The 20,723-nt window shown below is 43.0% G+C and overlaps 1 protein-coding gene and 1 long non-coding RNA gene across 5 annotated transcripts in view; one reads left to right on the top strand and one right to left on the bottom strand.

The window, feature by feature from the left end:
• The window catches only part of LOC116815044 (uncharacterized), a 31,224-nt gene extending 25,889 nt beyond the window's left edge, over positions 1-5,335 (bottom strand). The window contains exon 1 of one of the 2 annotated variants that reach the window (XR_012656539.1): positions 5,181-5,335. This is a non-coding gene — a long non-coding RNA (uncharacterized LOC116815044). The remainder of the gene's footprint in view (positions 1-5,180) is intronic. The other variant, XR_004371399.2, reaches the window with a different exon arrangement.
• Positions 5,336-5,478: 143 nt separating this feature from the next.
• HYKK (hydroxylysine kinase) lies at positions 5,479-20,377 on the top strand. Of its 3 annotated transcripts, none has more exons than XM_075069537.1 (5): positions 5,479-5,570; positions 7,833-8,185; positions 10,395-10,537; positions 17,449-17,632; positions 18,580-20,377. In XM_075069537.1, exons 2-5 carry the CDS (start codon positions 7,840-7,842, stop codon positions 19,038-19,040), a joined length of 1,134 nt encoding a protein of 377 aa, XP_074925638.1. In that variant the 5' UTR covers positions 5,479-5,570; positions 7,833-7,839; the 3' UTR covers positions 19,041-20,377. The 3 variants fall into 3 exon arrangements, with proteins under 3 accessions (XP_074925638.1, XP_032618950.1, XP_074925637.1); XM_032763059.2 differs by having other exon boundaries at positions 5,529-6,071; XM_075069536.1 differs by having other exon boundaries at positions 5,541-5,686.
• Positions 20,378-20,723: the final 346 nt, after the last annotated feature.

Raw genomic sequence — 20,723 nt, 5'->3', positions numbered from 1 at the left:
TTACACAGACCCTCAATTACTGAGCACATAATAAGAAAGAAAAAAAGTAGCCATAGTGCTGCTTATCACATCATAGTAGTGTGGCTGGTTTATCTTCCTACCCATTTAATTAGCTCCTGGCTTGTTAGGGTTATTCTGCAAAATTCTCAGGATTCTGCCTGACATTTTTAGAAACTTGGGCCTCGGGTAGGCTCAAGATTACTGGCAAGTACAATATTATTAATCACTTAAGTCCATATTCTGTGCTGTCAACACCACAAGTGACTGGTCTTAGCATATCACACAATGTGCTTCAGGTGGCATGTGACCAGGACACACCACTGAATTTGGTCCGCTGGCTGGATCATTAGCTTTCCCGGCCTCAGCTGGGTACTGATGGGGAGTGCGATGTGAACGCTGATCCATGCCCCCAGCTGGCTGGTGAAAGATTATTAAGGAAACAGCAGAGATTTGCAACAGACTTTTGAGTCCCCAGAGTCTTCAGTCTATTTAGAAAAGGGGATGAACCTGCAAGTGCCTCAGTCTGGCTGCTAGGTATATAGCCCCCCATTACTGTAGTATCATGATCGTTAATGTAGTTGTCCTCCTAATGCCGCTGGGTGGTAAGAAAGTGCTGTTATCCCCATTGTACAGAACGGAAACAGGCAGAGAGACACTTAAGTAGCTTGCCCGAGGTTCTATTATAAGAAGTCTGTAGAGGCTTAGGAAACAACTCATCTCTCCCAAATCCGAGGCTTTCACCCTCATATCGTTTTTAGCACAGACTAATTCAAAATTGGCCTGGGAATTTCCCCTGGATTCAACACAGGGAATTTGATATTCATAAACCCATACTGCCTGCCTGTATGTTGACATCCAGGAAATGAACTCAGAGCCTTTCAGGAATCTGATAACAGACAAAATTAGGAGACTCCAGACCCATGATAAGCTACTGATGTATGATGTCTCTGAGCAGGGTCCTAGTGGGAAGCCAACTATGGACACTCAAGGTGAACTGCAAAGAATGGGGCAGACAATCCTATTAAAGCTGGTGAATATTCCAATACTTAGATTTACCAAGCCACCACAAAACAGCCTCTTTATTACCTTACTGGTTACTCAGACGTCCAAACAACACAGTTCCCTTAGCCACCCCTGCTTTAACCTGTGGCTCCGGAGCCACATGCGGGCTTCAGAAGTTACTATGTGGCTCCTTGTATAGGCACCGACACCGGGGCTGGAGCTACAGGGGCCAACTTTCCAATGTGCCAGGAGGTGCTCACTGCTGGCTCTGCCACAGGCCCTGCCCCCTTGCCCCAGCCTGCCATGCCCTCACTCCTCCCTCTCAGAGTCTCCTGCATGCCACGAAACAGCTGATTGGGAGGTGGGAGGGAGGAGGAGGAGGTGCTGATCTGTAGCCTGTGGGCAGGAGGCACTGGGAGAGATGGTGGGAGCTGATGGCGGGCTGCTGACATATTACTGTGGCTCTTTGGCAATGTACATGGGTAAATTCTGGCTCCTTCTCAGGCTCAGGTTGGCCACCCCTGCCTTAAAGTGATCCAGCCTCAGGCCTCCATCCAGGTACCCACATCAAATATGATACACGTTTCTGTAAATCTTATTTCATCATATAAAAGAAAAGGTTCTACCAATCCCAAAGGATTGGACATATTACCTCCCAGGTTATGGAATATTTCAAATCTTACCCAAATACACACTACAGCCAATTCTTATTAACTTAACTAAAATGTATTAAAAAACAGAAGTGAGAGAGTATGGTTAAAAGATCAATATACATACAGACATGAGTTCAATTCACTGAGGTGCACATTCATAGCAAAGATGGTGAGCTTGGTCTTTGCAAAGAGTTCTTTCAGAATTAGTTCATGGGTTATAGTCCAATGTCCAAATAACATATTCAGAGACCTAAATAACTGAGACCTCAGTCTTGCGACTCAAACTTCCCCTGACGAAGCCTGAGCAGATCTGAGATGACAGAATCAGGACCCAAGGATCTTTTATACAATTTCATGTCTTTTGACAAGTTGGAGTTCCTCAGGGAACAAAAGGTAATTAGGATGACTTTGAAGGAGGTCCATCATCGGTACTTAGCTAAATGAATTAAGTAGGCCGTCAATTAATCACAGTTAACTCACATGATTAAAAAAAATTTATGATAAAAAATTAATCTCGATTAATCGCACTTATAACAATAGAATACCAATTGAAATTTATTAAATATTTTGGATGTTTTTCTACATTTTCAATATTGATTTCAATTACAACACAGAATACAAAGTGCACAGTGCTCATTTTATATTATTTTTATTACAAATATATGCACTGTAAAAGTGATAGAAATAGTATTTTTCAATTCACCTCATACATGTACTGAAGTGCAATCTCTTTATCGTGAAAGTGTAACTTACAAATGCAGATTTTTTTTGGTTACATAACTGCACTCAAAAACAAAACAGTGTAAAACTTTAGAGCCTACAAGTCCACTCAGTCCTACTTCTTATTCTGCCAGTTGCTAAGACAAACAAGTTTGTTTATATTGACTGGAGATACTGCTGCCTGCTTCTTATTTACAATGTCACCTGAAAGTGAGAACAGGCGTTCACATGGCACTTTTGTAGCCAGCATTGCAAGGTATTTACATGCCAGATATTTTAAACATTCATATGCCCCTTCATGCTTGGGCCACAATTCCAGAGGACATGCTTCCATGCTGATGATGCTTGTTAAAAAAATAATGTGTCAATTAAATTTGTGACTGTATTCCTTGGGGGGAGAATTGTATGTCTCCTGCTCTGCTTTACCCACATTCTGCATATATTTCATGTTATAGAAGTCTCAAATTATGACCCAGCAGGTTTGTTTTAAGAACACTTTCACAGCAGATTTGACAAAATGCAAAGAGGGTACCAATGTGAGATTTCTAAAAATAGCTACAGCACTCAACCCAAAGTTTAAGAATCTGAAGTGCCTTCCAAAATCTGAGAGAGACGAGGTGCGGAGCATGCTTTTAGAAATCTTGAAAGAGCAACACTCTGATGCAGAAACTACAGAACCCAAACTAACAAAAAAGAAAATCAGCCTTCTGCTGGTGGCATTTGACTCAGATGATGAAAATGAACATGCGTCAGTCCATACTGTTTTGGATCATTATCAATCAGAACCCATTATCAGCATGGAATCATGTCGGTGGTTGAAGCAAGAAGGGACATATGAATATTTAGTGCATCTGGCATGCAAATATCTTGCAACGCCAGCTACAACAGTGTCATGCAAATGCCTGTTCTCACTTTCAGGTGACATAAACAAGAAGCAGGCAGCATTATGTCCTGCAAATTGTACCCAACCTTGTTTGAGTGATTAGCTGACCAAGAAATAGGACTGAGTGGACTTGTAGGCTCTAAAGTTTTATATTGTTTTATTTTTGAATGCAGTTTTTATTTTACATAATTCTACTTTTGTAAGTTCAACTTTCATGGTAGCAAGATTGCACTATAGTACTTGTATGAGGTAAATTGAAAAATACTTTTTTTTTTACAGTGCAAATATTTGTAATCAAAAATAAATATAAAGTGAGCACTGTACACTTTGTATTCTGTGTTATAACGAAATTAATATATTTGAAAATTTAGTAAACATCCAAAATATTTAAAATAAATGGTATTCTATTGTTCAACAGCATGATTAATCGCGATTAATTTTTTTAATCAGTTGACAGCCCTAGAATTAACACAAAGCCATTTGCTTGTTCCTCCACCATTTACAGCACATTTCAAAGAGAGATGAATACTGAGATACCCCGTGTTTGCAATTCATTGAAATGATAGGATGCTTTTTGACCTCTAAATTATAAGAATACAGCATAGTCAGGGACTGTTTATTACATTGTCGACCCTACTCATACATATGTAAATACACAAAAACATAAACATTATCTCCCCTCATGTCTTTTGAGGGTTATTTATTTTGCAGAATGTTTAACTCCTTCTAGTCATGCATCACAATGTTACTGAATAGGAAAGACAGACTCACTGTGTGTGTTAGAAAACTACTGACACGAGCCAGGACAACCCATATCTTCCTTGACTGATTTGTACTGCAGTAGTGCCTAGAGAGGCCTCAGCCACATTGTGCTAGGTGCTGTAAAAACAGGTATGAGTGAGTCTTTCTCCAAAGAGCTCAAAATCTACATAGACAATGCACAAGAAAGGATTATTTTGTCCATTTTATAGGTGTGAACTGAGCCACAGCCTGATTGTGACCTGCCCCAATCAAACAGAAAATCAGCAGCACAGCCAGGAACTGAAATAAGATCTCCTGAATCCCACTCCACTGCCTTAACCACAAGATCATCCTGCCGCTACTAGGGAGCTCAGTTCAGGGCTAGCTTAGCATTTGAACAGGAACCAGTACTGTCCACCTCCACTACTTTCAGGACGATGGCATCCTGTGACCATGAACTGCCTTGAGAATGTTTGTTACAGGGTATTGCAATAGCACATACAGCTGTCCCCCGCCAATAGCAGTAGCAATGCAGGCTTGTCTACATTACCCGCTGGATTGATGGGCAGCAGGTCTAGACTAGACACGATAAATCAACCGCCAAGCGCTCTCCTTTTGACTCCAGTATTCCACCAGGGCAAGAGGCGCAGGCAGAGTCGACGGGAAAGCATCAGCCATCGACTTACCGCAGTGAAGAAACCACGGTGATTAGATCTAATTACGGCAACTTCAGCTACGTTATTAACGTAGCTTGAAGTTGCATAACTTAGATCAGTTCCCCCCAGTGTAGACCAGGCCTTACAGAGCCTTGCACGAGTACCTTTACAACCAACAAGTTATTCAGCCTTCATGTAGTCCATGGGATTTAGGCCTGGTCTGCACTGGGGGGATCCATCTAAGGCCTGGTCTACACTGGGGGGGAATTGATCTAAGATACACAACTTCAGCTACAAGAATAGCATAGCTGAAGTCGACTTATTCCACGTCCTCGTGGCGCGGGCTCAACAGCCACCATTCCCCCGTCAACTCTGCTTCCGCCTCTCATCCTGGTGGAGTTCTGGAGTCAACGGGAAGCACATTTGGGGATCGATGTATCACCTCTAGTGTATTCATACCCTTAGTTACCTAACTTCAGCTACATGAATAACACAGCTGAAGTCGGTGTACTTAGATCGACTTACCATGGTGTCTTCACTAGGGTGAGTCGACTCCTGCCACTCCCCTGCCTGCTCCTCTCCTGGAGCAGGAGTGCAGGAGTTGATGGGAGAGTGCTCGGGGATCGATTTATCATGGCTAGACTAGACAGGACAAATCGATCCCCGCTGGGTCGATCGCTCCCATGGAGTCAGCGAGTAAGGTAGCTGTGAGGGTAGACAAGCCCGTTGAGCCTCCTTGCCTGGGCCCTAACCCGGGTAACTAACTCAGGCTGCCCCTCGTCCAAAGGCGGGACGCACCCAGCAGCCAATCAGACGTTTCCTTATAATCCGCCCCCGGCGAAGAGCCGCGGAGCTGGAGGGACTCATCGGGCTCCAGGCTGCCGAGGCGGCCAGCAGAGGCGAGCGCTGTGTGCGGTACGGACCCGTTCTGCTGAAATCGGAGCCAGTCCGCTTTGCGGTGGCGGTGCGGGGTGGGCGCGCTGGGAGAGGCGCAGCGTCTTTCTGGCGCAGACCCGGAAGGTTTTGCCGCTGTAAGGGGCCAGGATCAGAATCGACACAGCGTCCTGGCCAGTTTGGCTGCTTCTTTCCGCTCTGTTGCAATGCAGTTTGCTGCGAGGAGGCTGGGAAACCTGCCGAAACGCAGATGTTGGGTTGGCTGACATCGCTGAGGGAGCGTTTGGAAGGTGTGGGGCACTCGGCTGTCAGAGGCTGTATTCTGAGCCGGGACTTCTTAGCTCGACTGCCAGCTGCTGTGAAAGCTGCAGTCCCGCCCGGCAGGGCAGCGGCCGCGGATTCCTGCCCCCCCGGAGAGCGTGGGGAAAGAACCAGTTTGGAAGATGGACGTTAGCAGGTGTAAGAACAAGGGAGTCTAGAGCCCGTGTAGGCCATAGGAGACAGGCCAGGGCTGTGGTACAGGTCAGACATGGCGCTAAAACGGCGTTTAGTTCTAATAGGATCGTTACTGGGGAGCATAGTTTGGTTGCCGTGGACGGGCCCTTGAGAAGCACTCACTCTCCTGTCCCTCCCTCTGTACCCAGATGGGTAGTAGTATGTCCCATCTCACACCGAAATATAAATTCAGGGGCGGCTCTAGCTTTTTTGCTGCCCCAAGCACTGCAGGCAGGCTGCCTTCGGCGATGCGCCTGCGGGAGGTCCCTGATTCTGTGGATTTGGTGAGGTGCCTGCAGGAGGTCCCCGCTCCTGCATGCAGATTCAGCGGCGCGCCTGGGGGAGATCCACCTGTCCTGTGGCTTCGGTGTACCTGCTGCCGAATTGCCACTGAATCTGCAGGACTGGCGGAGCTCCTGCAGGCATGCCACCAAAGGCAGCTTCACTACCATCCTCACAGCGACCAGCAGGTCACCCCTTGTGGCTTGCCACCCCAGGCACGCACTTGGAGCATTGGTGCCTGGACCCGCCCCTGTGTAAAGGATGGGGCTGTTGACTTCAACAGAGTCCAAGGTTCATCAAGCAACAAAGAGTCATGTGTCACCTTATAGACTAACAGACGTATTGGAGCATAAGCTTTCATGGGTGAATACCCACTTCATCAGACGCAAGGTTCATCAAGGCTCTGCTGAGGTTTTGAGGAGAATTGTTTACATAGCATTTCCAACAGAAAAACTGACAACTGGCATTGGAAAAAATGGAAAGGAACCTTTTGGGAATGGATTGGATGTTTTTAATGGTCCTGCTGTTTTGAATGTATTGTTGATATATTGACACTTAATATTTCTTGATCGTTAGTTGAATTTTGAAGGATAGCCTCTGGCAGAAGGATTGCACTTATTTTTTTACAAGTTCACATTGGTTGAAAGGGTTATCTGATCTTGGATCTGAATTTAAGAGCCGTGAATAGTATTTTGATCCCTTTTTTTCTTAGGACATTGTTGGTACATTAGCAATACGCCTGGTGACCTTGACACTGACTGGTGATATTTTATATTTTGTGCTTATTAATTTTACTAGCTAACATCCACTAAATTGTTCACTTTTATGTTTTATTTCTCAACAAAAATTGTGTGTGTGTATATAAATGCCGAACTGGACCAGCTTCCCCGGTGGTGATTTAAGGGGCCCAGTGCTCCAGCCGCTGCGGGGAGCCCCGGGCCCTTTAAATCACCAGCGGAGCTCCTTTAAATCACCAGATTTAAAGGGCCCGGGGCTCCCCATAGGAGTTGGAGCCTCTGGCCCTTAAAGTCACTGCCTGAGCCCGGCTGCCAGAGACCTAGCAAGGATTTAAAGGGCCCGGGGCTCCAGTTGCTATGGGGAGCCCTGGTCCCTTTAAATCACCGCCAGAGCTCTGGCAGCGGGGCTCAGGCAGGGATTTAAAGGGCCCAGGGCTCCCCGCTGCTTTACCACATTATATCCTAATTCGTTTTATATCGGGTCTCGTTCTATCGGGGTAGAGGTGTGTGTAGATAGATATAGATATCCTTATGGAAACTGCAGCAAAGGATGAAGTGAAGTTACAAATAAGAAGCTGAAGAAGAAAGAGAGAATGCACATGGAGAATCCTGAATGGTTAAACTTTCATTAAAAACAGCAGCTTTTTTCCCCCTCACTAATAAATGTATGAAGCCTTCTACCCAAGAGTTTGTTTTGTAACATTAACTTGTGCCCGTATTAAATGGCAGAATACAACTGAAATCTTCTAATCTCTCTGTTTTTTCCTAGATACACAATGTCTTCTGGAAACATCCAGAAATCCCAGACATTAATTAAACCAACATTCAGTGAAAAAGAAGCCACTGAATTAGTTGAAAGGGTGTTTGGATTAAAAGTATCTGCGATCGGATCACTCCCCAGCTATGATGATCAGAATTTTCACATTCACGTTTCAAGAAGTGAGGGAACAGCAAACTGTGCTGACGAGTATGTTCTCAAAATCACCAACTGTGAAGATAGCCAGAATCCTGAACTCATTGAAGTGCAGACCCAGATCATGATGTTTTTGAATGTTGAAGGGTTTCCTTCAGCTACGCCCCATCTTACTAAAGACAGTAACATAATGTCTCTAGAATCATTAGGTGAGAGATTACAAAATCCTCCAAAAAATTACCCTCTGCTTTGTCATCCTCGTGCCACAACAAGCTACCACTGAGTATCCCAAAGGATTTGTCCTAGTGATTGCAATTGGGGCACATTCTCCTCTGTTACACTTGTATAAATCTGGAGTAATGCCACTGAAATCCACACCAGCATGAGTGACCTAGAGCAGCTGCATATCTGCAACAGTTGCCCTCTTTCAGGTGCTCAGCTTGCACATACAGCATTCTCTGAACTGTTGCAGTAGCAGTGTGTTGTAGGTACCTGTCCTACAGGTCCAGACACTGCTTCCAATCCACTGTCCCATCGAATTTTCTATTTCTAAAATAAAAGCACTTAAACTTTATAGGTGAAATATCACCTCTGCTCTGGGAAGGAGAGCCTTGACCAGAAAGCTCACTGCCAGCATATCCGGTGCACTGTAGAACTGTGCTAGGAAGACCAATTGCACCTATGCAAGTGAAATCCCAGTGCTTTCTGTCCTACACTGGCACTACCATGGTGCAGGGAGTCCCAGGGCAAGAGGCAACTTAGGTGAGTCTTGCTCAGAATAAGTGCAGTTGATAAAATGCTTATGCACCCGTACAAGCACTTTTGTGTGTAGGCATGTGAAGTGTATTAAAAGAGATGTTCCGGTAATTAGGCTAAAATTATCTTTGTTAGCTCTAGCAGGGTATGACAAAGTGCTGGACAACAGCAGTAGTACCAGCCTTCTGATCTCTGAAGCACCAGTTAAATTGCCCTGAAGTAAACTTGAGGGACAAAGCTGTGTGTAACTTATAGTGTGGGATGGGCTGAAGAAAACCCAGAAGACATTAGCCCAGAAAGCAAAAAAGGCACGAGAATGAAGTCCCCAGGCCAGGGGGAAGAGACAGACTGGCAGGCTTGAGAGAGCCAGAGCCAGGGGAGATCTCTCAGGGGAAAGATATCTTCTGTCTCCCCTCTCTCTTTGGCTGAGTGAGATAAGGCTTCTATGCTTGTAAATACAGGGTTGCATGAATTTGTAAAGATGGTGGGGAGAATGCTGTAAATAGATTGTATACGGTGTTTGACCAGAAGAAGGTCTCTGAGCGTAGGTGCTAGAACTACGGGTTCAGGGGGTGCTGCTGCACCCCCTGGCTTGAAGTTGTAATAACAACCCAAATCCATGTTTTCCATCTTCAGCACCCTCACTATAAAAATTGTTCCATCACCACTATCTCTGAGCAATTTATGCCTAGAAAAAAGACAGGAGTGGAATGATGCCTTGTCACACACAGTCATAGCATGGTTTAACAGAGAACTGTGAATTCTCCAAAGGAATTTCTGCACATATTAATTCTACTTTTTCAGTTAACTTCCATTTTTGTATTTGCTTTCTGCAAATGTTCTAATATGTTTCTGGCAGGACCGTTTGTAGAAACAGCAAATATTGCAGTGAAGGAATCACCAACAAGAAATTTGGAATTCACAATCATGAGTATTCAGACCAGAAACTTAAGCTTATAGGCTATCCTCATCCGTTAAGGGAACAGAAACATGCCATGTGACCTAGGTGGTCAGTCAAAATAACTTGAACTTCAAATAGTGAATGCATCAAACTGCTCACAAATGGAAACCGAAGAGAAAAAGACTTAGCCATAAAAATGATTCAGAAAATACATTCAAATTAATAGATGTGAGAAAATGCTGATCTGCTTGCAGGCAAATCACAAACAAAAAAAAGGCAAATGTTAAATAAATCTTATTACAAGTTATTTCCCCAGCTCCATGGTTTGGGGATGTAGTTTCAAACACAGTTCAGATCCATCTACAATGCAAGAACATGCATGGTGGGAGAATTCTCTATTAAACCTGGTTCCCCCAACACTGTAATTTCAATATGGTAACCAGGGCCATTGAGACTCATCACTCTGATAGAGAAATCTATTATTTTAGGTTCTCTTTAGGCCCACTGCAATCAATGCAAAGTCTAACATTGGTGTTGGATCAAGCCCTTTGTGTGCATGAAAGGGGAATCACTCTCATATATAAAGGCAAGGAATTTCACTTACACTCCATATGTCACCTAGTAAATCTGTTCTTTGAATTGTCTCTTTTTGAGCTGAGTTTGATTTCGTTTATGATGGGAGAAACCTCCTTGTCCTTGCACACAACTATCTTCAATGGAGTGTATTGAAATGATTCACAGTCTATCTCTTTGCCTATTAGGTACTGGCTCTATGACAAAAAAGTACATGGTGAGACTGCTGACCTACCTCCCAGGCATGACCGTGGCAACAATCTCTACAAATCCTCACATTTTATATGAGATTGGGAAACTAGCTGCCAGATTGGATAAAACTCTCACAGAGGTGGGACTTTTTGTTCTCAGCATGCAAGTGGGAATGATCTGTTCCCACCTAGTATTTTATGCACTTCATAACATGTATAACTAGCGACATCTCACAGTAACATCAGAGCCATTCACAAGTCCTGCCTTCAGAGCTACTTGCAAACACCATCTGAACACTGCAGACATAGAGTACTCAACACACAACAGTGCTCTTGTGCGTGGCTCTGTAGTACGTAACTATGCCCTAGCCATGGCTTCCGTTATTCTTTCCAGGCTTGGAAAGAGAACACAACCATGTTGTTAAGTACTACAAATCTGCGTCCACTTAGGACTTCACGTTTTTCACTGTGTTTTGTATTTTGACCAACTGGAATGCCTCAGTGAATCAGGGTTAGAATTCAGAGTAGCAGCCGTGTTAGTCTGTATCTGCAAAAAGAACAGGAGTACTTGTGGCACCTTAGAGACTAGCAGATTGATTTGAGCATAAGCTTTTGTGGGCTACAGTCCAATGAAGTGGGGCTGTAACCCATGAAGGCTTATGCTCAAATAAATTTGTTAGTCTCTAAGGTGCCACAAGTACTCATGTTCTTTTTTCAGGGTTAGAATGTGGATTTTCCTGCTTGGACTGATCTGTCTGCTCTGCCAGCTGCCTTCACCTCAAATAGCTTGTGGTTCCTATAGCTGCTCTGTTTTATGCCAGAACTGGTGCAGTGCAGCCCAGCCCAGACAACAGGGGAGCAGTATCTAGCTTCCCCCAATCCTCTGTTGAATGGATCTCGAATGCAAGATTGAATCTAGTCCTTAGCCTTCAGCCATATTCCTCAGCGCACATAATAGTGGATTATATTAGACAAGATCCCCAAACCCACCCATGGCTTTACTGTTTAACAGCATGTCTGCCCATTATTTTACCTTGTACTTTAGGGGACGTGTGTTGCTGTTGTGGTTAAAGCACATAACTGGGAGTCTAAAGATTGGGGTTCTATTCCCAGCTCTTCCATAGACTTAGTGTGATCTTGGTCAAATTACTTCACCTCCCTGTCCCTCTCAGTAAAATGGAGAGAATGCTTCCCGCACACAAGAGCTATGAAGCTGAATATAGAGATGTGTGTAAAGTTCTTTGAGATCCTTAAATGGAAGGCACTATAGAAATGTAAAAGACTTCATATCAATGCACACAAACAATACAAGTGAAATTCTGGCCCCTTTACATAGGGTTAAAGGGCCAGAGCACTATTAAGGGGTCCTAAAAGCCTCAATTCTGGTGGGGGGATGATTTCCCTGGCAGAATCACTGCAGCAGGCAGTGATGAGGCTGCTTGTGAGGGCCCCCTTGCAAGCTCTGGTGTGTAGGGGGGAGAGGAGCGGTGCTTCAGAATCCGGTAGTGTGGAGATTCTGGACAATGCTGCATCCTAGAGGGAAAGGCTGTCTGCCTTATTCCAGGGCCTCTACAACTCTGGGGTATTCCAGGACCAGGAGGATACAAAGGTGGCTTAAAGCTACCATAGACCCCTACTGCATGGACTGCACACGTTAGGCTGTGCCTCACAGAATCTTGCCCTATATGTCTTTCTTACTAATAGAGGCACAAGGTGGGTGAGGTAATATTGTTTATAGAACCACCTTCTGTTAGTGAGAGAGACAAGCTTTTGAGCCACACAGCTCTTCTTGGTCCTATTCTTCACAGAAGTTGGTCCAATAAAAGACATTACCTCACCCACTTTGACTCTCTAGTATCCTAGGACCAACACGGCTGCAACTACACTTTTTCTTATAGTTATTTGCTTTCTCCTTCTGGCTATTGTCTGTAATTTTGTTGACGGTGTAAAGGAAATGTGTGCATTCCCAGTTTTAGATGTACTTTTATGACGGAGTCACAGTATTTTGAAGCATATTTCACTGTGTATTCAAAGTGAGGAATATCTTTTCTCTTCGAACTTTCAAAATGCTGAACAGAGCAAAAGTGATGGTGTCTTCTTTTTGATGTGATTCCAGCAGGTCAGCTGTTTTCAATTTTGATATGTCCTGAATTAGTGAAGAGTGGACTAGGCAGGAGCGATTCGTGTCTAATGTGTGACACAACGGCTCAGGGAGCAGTCATTTTGCAACACCACATGAAAAATTCACTTCACCTCCAAATAGCCTTCCCTTCCCTTCTCCACGCCCTTAACCTCCTCTCCCTCACTTAAACTAAAAATTCTTCCTTGTCTTCTTTCCTCCCAGTGGAGAGATCTTCAGGCAAAATCACTTATGGCCAGCTAATGAGAACATCCTTACTTTGCTCTTGTTCATCAATTTAATTTGGCTTTCAGCTGAAAAATACCTATAGGAATTCTCAAATAAGACAGTTATTGTTAAGAGTCCCCCGGCAGTGAGCCTAGACTGGTGGGTCAGATTATAACTGTGAATATGAAGGTATGTCTGCTCTGCACTCAGGAGGTATGATAGCTGCACATGTTGGCCGTTCCAAGTTACCTTGCTAAAAATAGCAGTGACGTTGCAGCGGCATGGGTTAGCTGTTAATATGTACTCAGGTAACCTGTGTCGCCCCCTGTGTCGCTGCAATTTCACTGCCATCTTTAGCAAGCTAGGTCAATCAAAGCTAGCTTGCAGAAACAGTGCTGCCCCATTTGGGGTCCCTAAGCAGGAATGTTTTGGGGAGACCTTCCACACATAATACATAATAAAAAGCAGATAGGGGGCCCTCTTTGAGCTGCCCGGGTCTGCTTATGCCTAGCACCAGCTCTGCTAGCTTAGGTATGGCTGCATAAACTGCAGTCAGACCTCCTAATTGCGACATAGATGTACCTTAACTGGCTATGTGCCAGCATGATGGAGTATATACATTTCTTCAGCAACATACCTTCCTATTTGTGATTTCGTCTAATTTCCCTTAACTGCACCGAAGAATCGTTAGCCATAACTACACCTGGCAACAAGAACAAAAGAGAACCTCCCCCTATTCTTTAAAATCCCTTTTAAATTAAATGTGTGTTCTGATGATTAGTGCACTGTTCTATGGAGTTCATTGCGGCTTTGGAGGCCAGAAAACTTTCTGACCCAGTGTGCCCCACGGTTGTGCTAGACCTTTTTCAGAGGAGGCAGATAAAAACTCTGATCTAAATGCCTCTGGACTTCGTGAGAATTTGGATCTGAATCCAAACTTTGCTCATGAGCCAGCCATCCTTAGGGATTTTAACAGCTAGTGACTGGGACTATGTACATTTGCAGCCTGAAAATCGCTTTCATTCATTATTACAGCTATACCAGGCGCTGCCCAGTGCATGAGAAATGTTTTAAGAGATGGTCTCTGAAGGTATTGGAACAGAGGCATGCTCTTTTTGTGAGTGAATAAAGCTAACACACAGGACAATACTGTTAGAGAGGAAGGATGGTGCAGTGGATAGGACATCAGGAGACCTGAGTTCAGTTCCTTGCTCTGGCACAGACTTCCTGTATGACTTTGAGAAAGCCACTTTTATCCTCTCTCTGCCTCTGTTCCCCATCTGTAAGATGAGGATAATAGTACTTCCTTACCTCACAAAGGTTTTGTAAGGATTAAATACGTTAACAATGGTGAGGTTCTCAGATACTGGTAACAGGAGCCATAAAAGTACCTAAGGGCTGGTCTACACCGGGGGGATCGATCTAAGATACGCAACTTCAGCTACGCTATTTGTGTAGCTGAAGTCAAAGTATCTTAGTTCGACTTACCTGGCCGTCCTCATGGCGGCGAGTCGACTGCCGCGGCTGCCCCGTCGACGCTGCTTACTCCTCCTGCCAAGGTGGAGTACGGGTGTCGATTCACAGATCGATTTATCGCATCCAGATGAGACGCGATAAATCAGTCCCCGATAGATCGATTACTACCCGCTGATCCGGCGGGTAGTGTAGACGTACCCTCAGATAGGTAGATCTATATGGATTAAATATATATATATATATATATATACACACCCAAGGAAAACTGGACAGAATCAGCCTATTGTGTCTGTCTGCAGCTCCTTTCTCTATTAGTGCTAACCTCCCAACGATTGTCTTCAGAGCCAGAGTTCAGCTATGGGGTCTTAGCCATGCCCATAATTAGCATAACCCTTCATGTAGGAAGAGCTTCTTCTATTAATAGATTGTCCTTCATAATAGAATTGCTGCTTGACCTTAACTGCTCTGTGGCTCATCAGCAAAATGGAGATACTGTTGACTACTAATAGGTATTGTGAGGCTGATTTCATTAATATTTGTACTGTGCTTTGAGATCCTCACAGGGAAGGTGCTAAAGAAGGGCAGGGTAGTATTACTATTATTTATTTATTATGTGAAGTGGCCATCCCAGAAGCTCAACTGGCTGAATTTTTTGAAAATTCATTTTGACCTGACTCTTTTTATAGTAACCATTTGAACCATGACTAGTTAACACTGGCACAGATTGGTACACTTGTAACAGAACAGTTGTGCTTAATATGCAGACATTTGTGACAATTCCCTTAATGTGCTGTTTCCAGTGAAATAAATTTTAAACCAGATGGAATGCAAAACAAGGTCTTCCTTTCATCTTTGATTAAACAAAGTAACGAAGGCCAATAAATCAGCTAGTAATTGAGTTTCTGTTACATAAGAGAACTTTGTGCTATGTAGTACTTTTCATTAACCTCTGCTTCTCATTTTCTTGCTACAGACTTCAGATAATTGTGTTACTGAAATTTGAATGCCAGCATTACTGACCATGCTTTTAAATGTTAAGTGCATTTATCAGTGTGGGAAGGATAATTTAGTGTTACAAGAGTCCATGGTGTTAAAATGCAATGCGGTTGAAACAATTTAAATAGACAAGTGCTCTCAGAATATACATACGTTACATTATCTGAAGAGAGAGAGAAGTAGATGATTAACTTTAATGGAGAATGGGGAAAAATTCATATGCCCTATATAACTTCAGTTATATAGTTTCATTTATTTAAAAGGAATAACCACTTTAGACACACAAAATCTAAGATTACTACAGCTGATAGATAGTACAGAAAAATAATTTCCTTTTTTTCCCCCAGTTAGTTTCCATGTACATTTGACAGCACTTTGTGTAAAGTAAGTTTCACTGTTTCCCCATTAGATTCTCTGTTTGCCTATGTGGGTCTTACAAAAACCCAAGAGAGAGAAAAACATTTTTAAAATAGCAACATGTTATGGTAAAACCATAAACATTAGCTGGGGAGACTCATAGGAAGGTACAGAACCTGAATACGGTATAACTTGTATTTTAAAACTGAGTAGAGTTCACATTGATGTTGTCCATCTCTCCTGAACAGCTGACATTGAAGGTTAAAATTGCAATGTCTGATCACCAAGCGGCATTGTTCTTACTAGTGCAGTGCTTCTTACTGCATCGGAGATGCTGTAATAGTATGTAATCACATTTTAGTTTTGAGGCAGTATCCTGTTCATTATCTTCTCTGTGATTTTCATCCATACTTCTATTTTCAACTATCCCAAACCAAATAAACTATATCAAACCAACCTGGGGCTAGATTTGCCGCTGCAGTGTGCTTTTGCACTGCACCACTGGCAGAATCTGCCCCTAAAACCAGCTTAGCAAGCCAACCCAAGAAGATTGTGCCAATATAAAAATGGCGAAAATTAAGAAAGACACTGGTATGCCACTTGTCCTCTATGCTGCTTTCAGAAATTACCTGTGCATGTGCAAGAGAGAGAATGGCTTAGTGGCCTAAAGATTGTTTGAAATACCTAGATTCCCTGGCTACACAGGGTCAAATCAGAGTACAGTTGACCTGTTCATCTTTTCCAAGTAAATAAAACAAGATGCAGTTAATTTACTGCATACAGATCTTATGGGTGAGCGTCTGCCTGTGTTGAATGGATATTAAAGATCCCATGATACTTTTTTATAAGCCTAGAGCTTTGCTCCATTATCATTGGACCAAGTTTCCTATCCCTTGCACTGTTGTGCAGTATGCTGAGATCCAGCTGGTTGGCCGAGTCTGTCCCAGAAGTGGCTGCATTTAAGTGGTCAGATTATATCCACTTTTGGTAAATGCCTTCAGATTCTGTCTCTTTTACACTTTGGCAACAGTTGTATGTATAGCTTGTTGTGCCCAAAAAGTGTTATTGGATGTATGCAATTTGAGAGGCACTGTGGGATTCTTACAGATTAAATTTTCTTCGTGTATGTAAGATATTATCATCACCAGCACTTCTATAATATTTTAAAGAATGATGAATTGCTTAAATTAATCTTTGTTACTAAAGGTGTGGGTGGGTATCAATGTACTGAAACCAATCATCTTCCAGGACACTGTTGGTATTGTTTCTCTGAGCTGCTAGTCAAATTTTGGGGTACTGGGGATGTTCCTGGTGAAAGTAGAAATTGATGGAGTTTGGTATTTTCTTTGATGCAATCTTAAGTATTTACAAGAAATGTACCAAGTCCTGCTTTTCCAAATGCAGGAGGAACCAAAAACAAAAGGAGGAGTTTCTTAGCTTACTGCCCAAGCCCGTTTAGCCAACAGCCCCAAAAGCCCTCTCTCTAGCTTTTTCCAGGATGACACTGTGCTCAGATGCTACTGCTCGGCTTTTTTGCTTTTTTCCTCTGTCCTTCTCTCTGTTCTTGTCTGTCCTCAGTTTCTATGTTCTCTGCTTCTCTCTTTTTAGGTGTGGCCCTTAAGTGTTTCTTACAACTATCTTAAGGGAAAGATTTTCACACTTCGGCTTGAATGAGGCTTTAATTTCAGACCATCACAAGATTTCACATGGTATGAAATGACTGTCAAAGCAAAGCTCTCTCTCCATGGACTTGATCCAAAGCCCATTAAAATAAATGCATTCCAAATGACTTCACTAGCATTGGATCAGGCCACTTCTTCATTGTAGCAGAGCTGTTGTATACAGTCTTTTTTTCTTTCATGTGTTTTCCTTAAGAAATTCCATCATCCATCAGTAAAAAGTCTGCATCGAGGGAAGTTCATTTGGAACTTGGCAAATGTTCCTCTTCTAGAGCAGTATATTCATGCCCTGGGCCAGAACAGTTATCGTGAAGTTGTGGAGCAAGTTATTCAGCAGTTCAAAGATAAAATAGTACCCAAGCTAAGGAATTTTCGAGCCTGTGAGTATTTTTAATGCAATTATACTGAAATGTGATGTAAGAAAATTTTAAAAGGGAATGTGTTTGTAAGAGGTGGCAAGTTCAAGGCATTAATTATTTACTTTATCCACAGGACATGTACAGATTTCCACACAATGCACCATGAGCATGCCTCAGAAACAGGACTGGGAGGGAATCATCTCAGTGAATGAAATGGGAGTTCAGTCTCAGGGCTTGTCTATGCTGGCACTTTACAGTGCTACAACTTTCTCACTCAGGGGTGTGAAAAAACACCCCTCTGAGCACTGCAAGTTGCAGCACTGTAACATGCCAGTGTAGACAGTGCACCAGTGCTGGGAGCTACACCCCTTGTGGAGGTGGGTTTTTTTTAGTGCCATGACTACACAAGCCACATTAAAGGGCTGCCGTGGCTGTGCTTTAATGTTGCTGGGGTAGACAAATCCTCTGAGATTACCATCTACAGTGAAGGTTTTCATTATGTAGACACCAAATGGTAGAAACAGGCAGAGACTACTAACTCATTTAATATAGGCCACCGGACAGCTATCAGCTAGCAATGTCTTTGAAGCCCTCTGTGTGATCCCTTGCATTTGGAATGCACTTAGCATATTGTGGTTGTTGCCGCAAGTTAAATAATAAATTATCACAATCCCATTGCCAGTTGCCATCTAGTCACCTATTATATAGGATTAATGAAGCTAACGTTCTTATTAGGAAGCAGTGAGACCAAGCAAGGCATGATGGGTTACAGGAATATTGTCATGCCTTAGTTTTGTTATGAGACAGATCAGTATATATATCCATTTACACTCCAAGTATTCACATATGATGAGGAAATCAAGTGCATATTTTCAGTGTGGTTTTCTTAAGAGAATGAAAAAAGCCAGAGGAAATTTCTTCTGTTTATTATTTATACATAATACTGTTCCCATTTTTTCTGTGTTTAGGTATCAATCACGGGGACCTCAATGACCACAATATCTTATTAGATTCCAACACCGCTTCACCAGAGAATCCACAATATAGAGTCTCTGGTATTTTGGACTTTAGTGACATGAGCTATGGTTACTATGTATTTGAATTAGCAATAACTATCATGTACATGATGATTGAGAGCAAGGATCCTCTTAGTGTGGGAGGACATGTTCTTGCAGGGTTTGAAAGCATTGTACCATTGACAACAGAGGAGAGAGACGCCCTGTTTCTCTTGGTGAGTGGTAGATTTTCTCAGTCACTTGTAATAGCCTCATACACTTCCCTCTTGTATCCTGAGAACAAAGAATACCTAATGATCACAGCAAAAACTGGATGGAAACATTTATTAAGAATGTTTGACGTGGGCCAGGAAGCTGTAGAGAAGATTTGGTTTGAGACTGCAAAAGCATATATGAACAATGAACTTGTGTAGCTTTCATACCTTTATTACAGACACAAATGTTCATATACTTACAAGTAAAGATGCACCTAACAATTTATGTAATTGTACAATTTGTATTCACTACATTCTAAAAAGTAATTTTAAGATAAAATAATGCATTGTGAATGTTTTCAGAGATGTATCAATGGCTCTTAAGACAATGATTTTTTTAAAAAAACTACAAGATGTCTGCTCATGTTCAGTTACCAGGATGGTGCATGCACACTGAATACTTACACACCCAAATAGCCAGTCATGTATATGCCTAGAGATACTTGGTTTGCTAAATGTGCATTGAAATTGTACATTTTTTTTCACAAGTAATTGCCTGTGTACAGTTTAGAAAATTGGGCTCAACATTGTTACCTAGCAGCTCTGTGTTCTTGGGGAACCAGGGCGCAGTACCCAGCCTGTCTGACTCATGGAAGACCTCCCACCTTTTCTCCTGTCTCCCCCCGAACCAAAACCAATCAGAAGAAAGACTTACAAAAAGCAATGAAAAGGCCGTGGGAGACACACCTAAACCCCTGGGATAAGGGTTACAGGATTAAGGAAACTCCTCTAGCCCTATTTGCATTGAAGATGAGACAAGGAAGCATCTCTATTGGCATACAGAATGGAGAACAGAGATTCCAAGGCATGAACCACACAGAACTCTGGGCCCAGAAAAGCAAGGAAACCATGCATCATGGGAATCTCCGCTCCAGATGTTAATGAACCCACACCTGCACACACCTAGCTCAGCAGTTATCAGACCAATTCTAGTATTGGTATCTAAAATAGTGAAGCTCCCTAATTGCGTTCTGAGCTCCCTCCCAAGAACACGGCCCAAAGCCAGAAATGATCAGCTCCTGTTGTCTAGCCTGAACAAAATTACTTTGGTATACTCCCCTGAGCCATCAGTTTACACATAAACAAATCTAGTGTTCTCCCTTGAACCATTGCTGTTTCTCTTCAAAAACCCCTACCCATGCTCAAGTAAGTGTTCTGATGCCTGGATCCAAAATCTACATCAGTTCCATTGGGACTTCATCCTCCTGACTGATCGTGCTGAGGGCTCTGCCTGTCTTCAGCACTACAGACCCTGAACTACCACCAGCATCTTGGACCTCTGATAGATTCAAGCTTCACAGAGTGGTGAGAACCCATCTCTCTCTCTCTCTCTCTCTCTCTCTCAGTTTAGCCTTCTGACCCTGACTTGTGTGATTAGTTATAATTTTCTAAACCTGACTTCTATAATTAAATTTGTTAGATTTAATATAATAACTGTTTTGTTTGGTTGGTTCCCCTGTGGTTATTACCTGGCAATAAATAACTTTCATGATTAAGCTGGTTGCTTTCTCTCTCTCTCTCTCCCCCCTTGGGTGTTTTTTGGTTTCCTCATTCGCTCTGTAGCAACACTCCTCATACCTAAGCTAAAAGATCCCTGCAGCACCCAAAAACCAAGGGCCTATGAGGGTGACAGCTTGGAAGTGCTGTTTAACACACCCGACTGAGTCCAGGGACATATTAGGGGTCAGCTTGGGAGTGCTGATTAACCCAGTCCTCTCAGTTAATGTGTGTGTTTGTCTGATTCTGGGGTTGGAAGAACCCAGCCCTGGGGAACCTAGGTCCTGCAGGATAGTGCCATTGGGAGGGAACTTGCAGCAGGGAGAAGTAGAGCTCCATATGAGA

The sequence above is a fragment of the Chelonoidis abingdonii genome, chromosome 9, assembly GCF_003597395.2.
Source record: "Chelonoidis abingdonii isolate Lonesome George chromosome 9, CheloAbing_2.0, whole genome shotgun sequence".
Classification (NCBI taxonomy): Eukaryota; Metazoa; Chordata; order Testudines; family Testudinidae; genus Chelonoidis; species Chelonoidis abingdonii.
Note: the sequence above shows the minus strand (reverse complement) of the source record. Positions and strands in the feature narration are given on the sequence as shown.

Coding starts and splice junctions, on each gene's coding strand:
- HYKK (XM_075069537.1), top strand. CDS start 7,840: ATGTCTTCTGGAAACATCCAGAAATCCCAGACATTAATTAAACCAACA. Junction 8,186..10,394: donor AATGTCTCTAGAATCATTAG/GTGAGAGATTAC, acceptor TTTGCCTATTAG/GTACTGGCTCTATGACAAAA. Junction 10,538..17,448: donor TGGATAAAACTCTCACAGAG/GTGGGACTTTTT, acceptor GTTTTCCTTAAG/AAATTCCATCATCCATCAGT.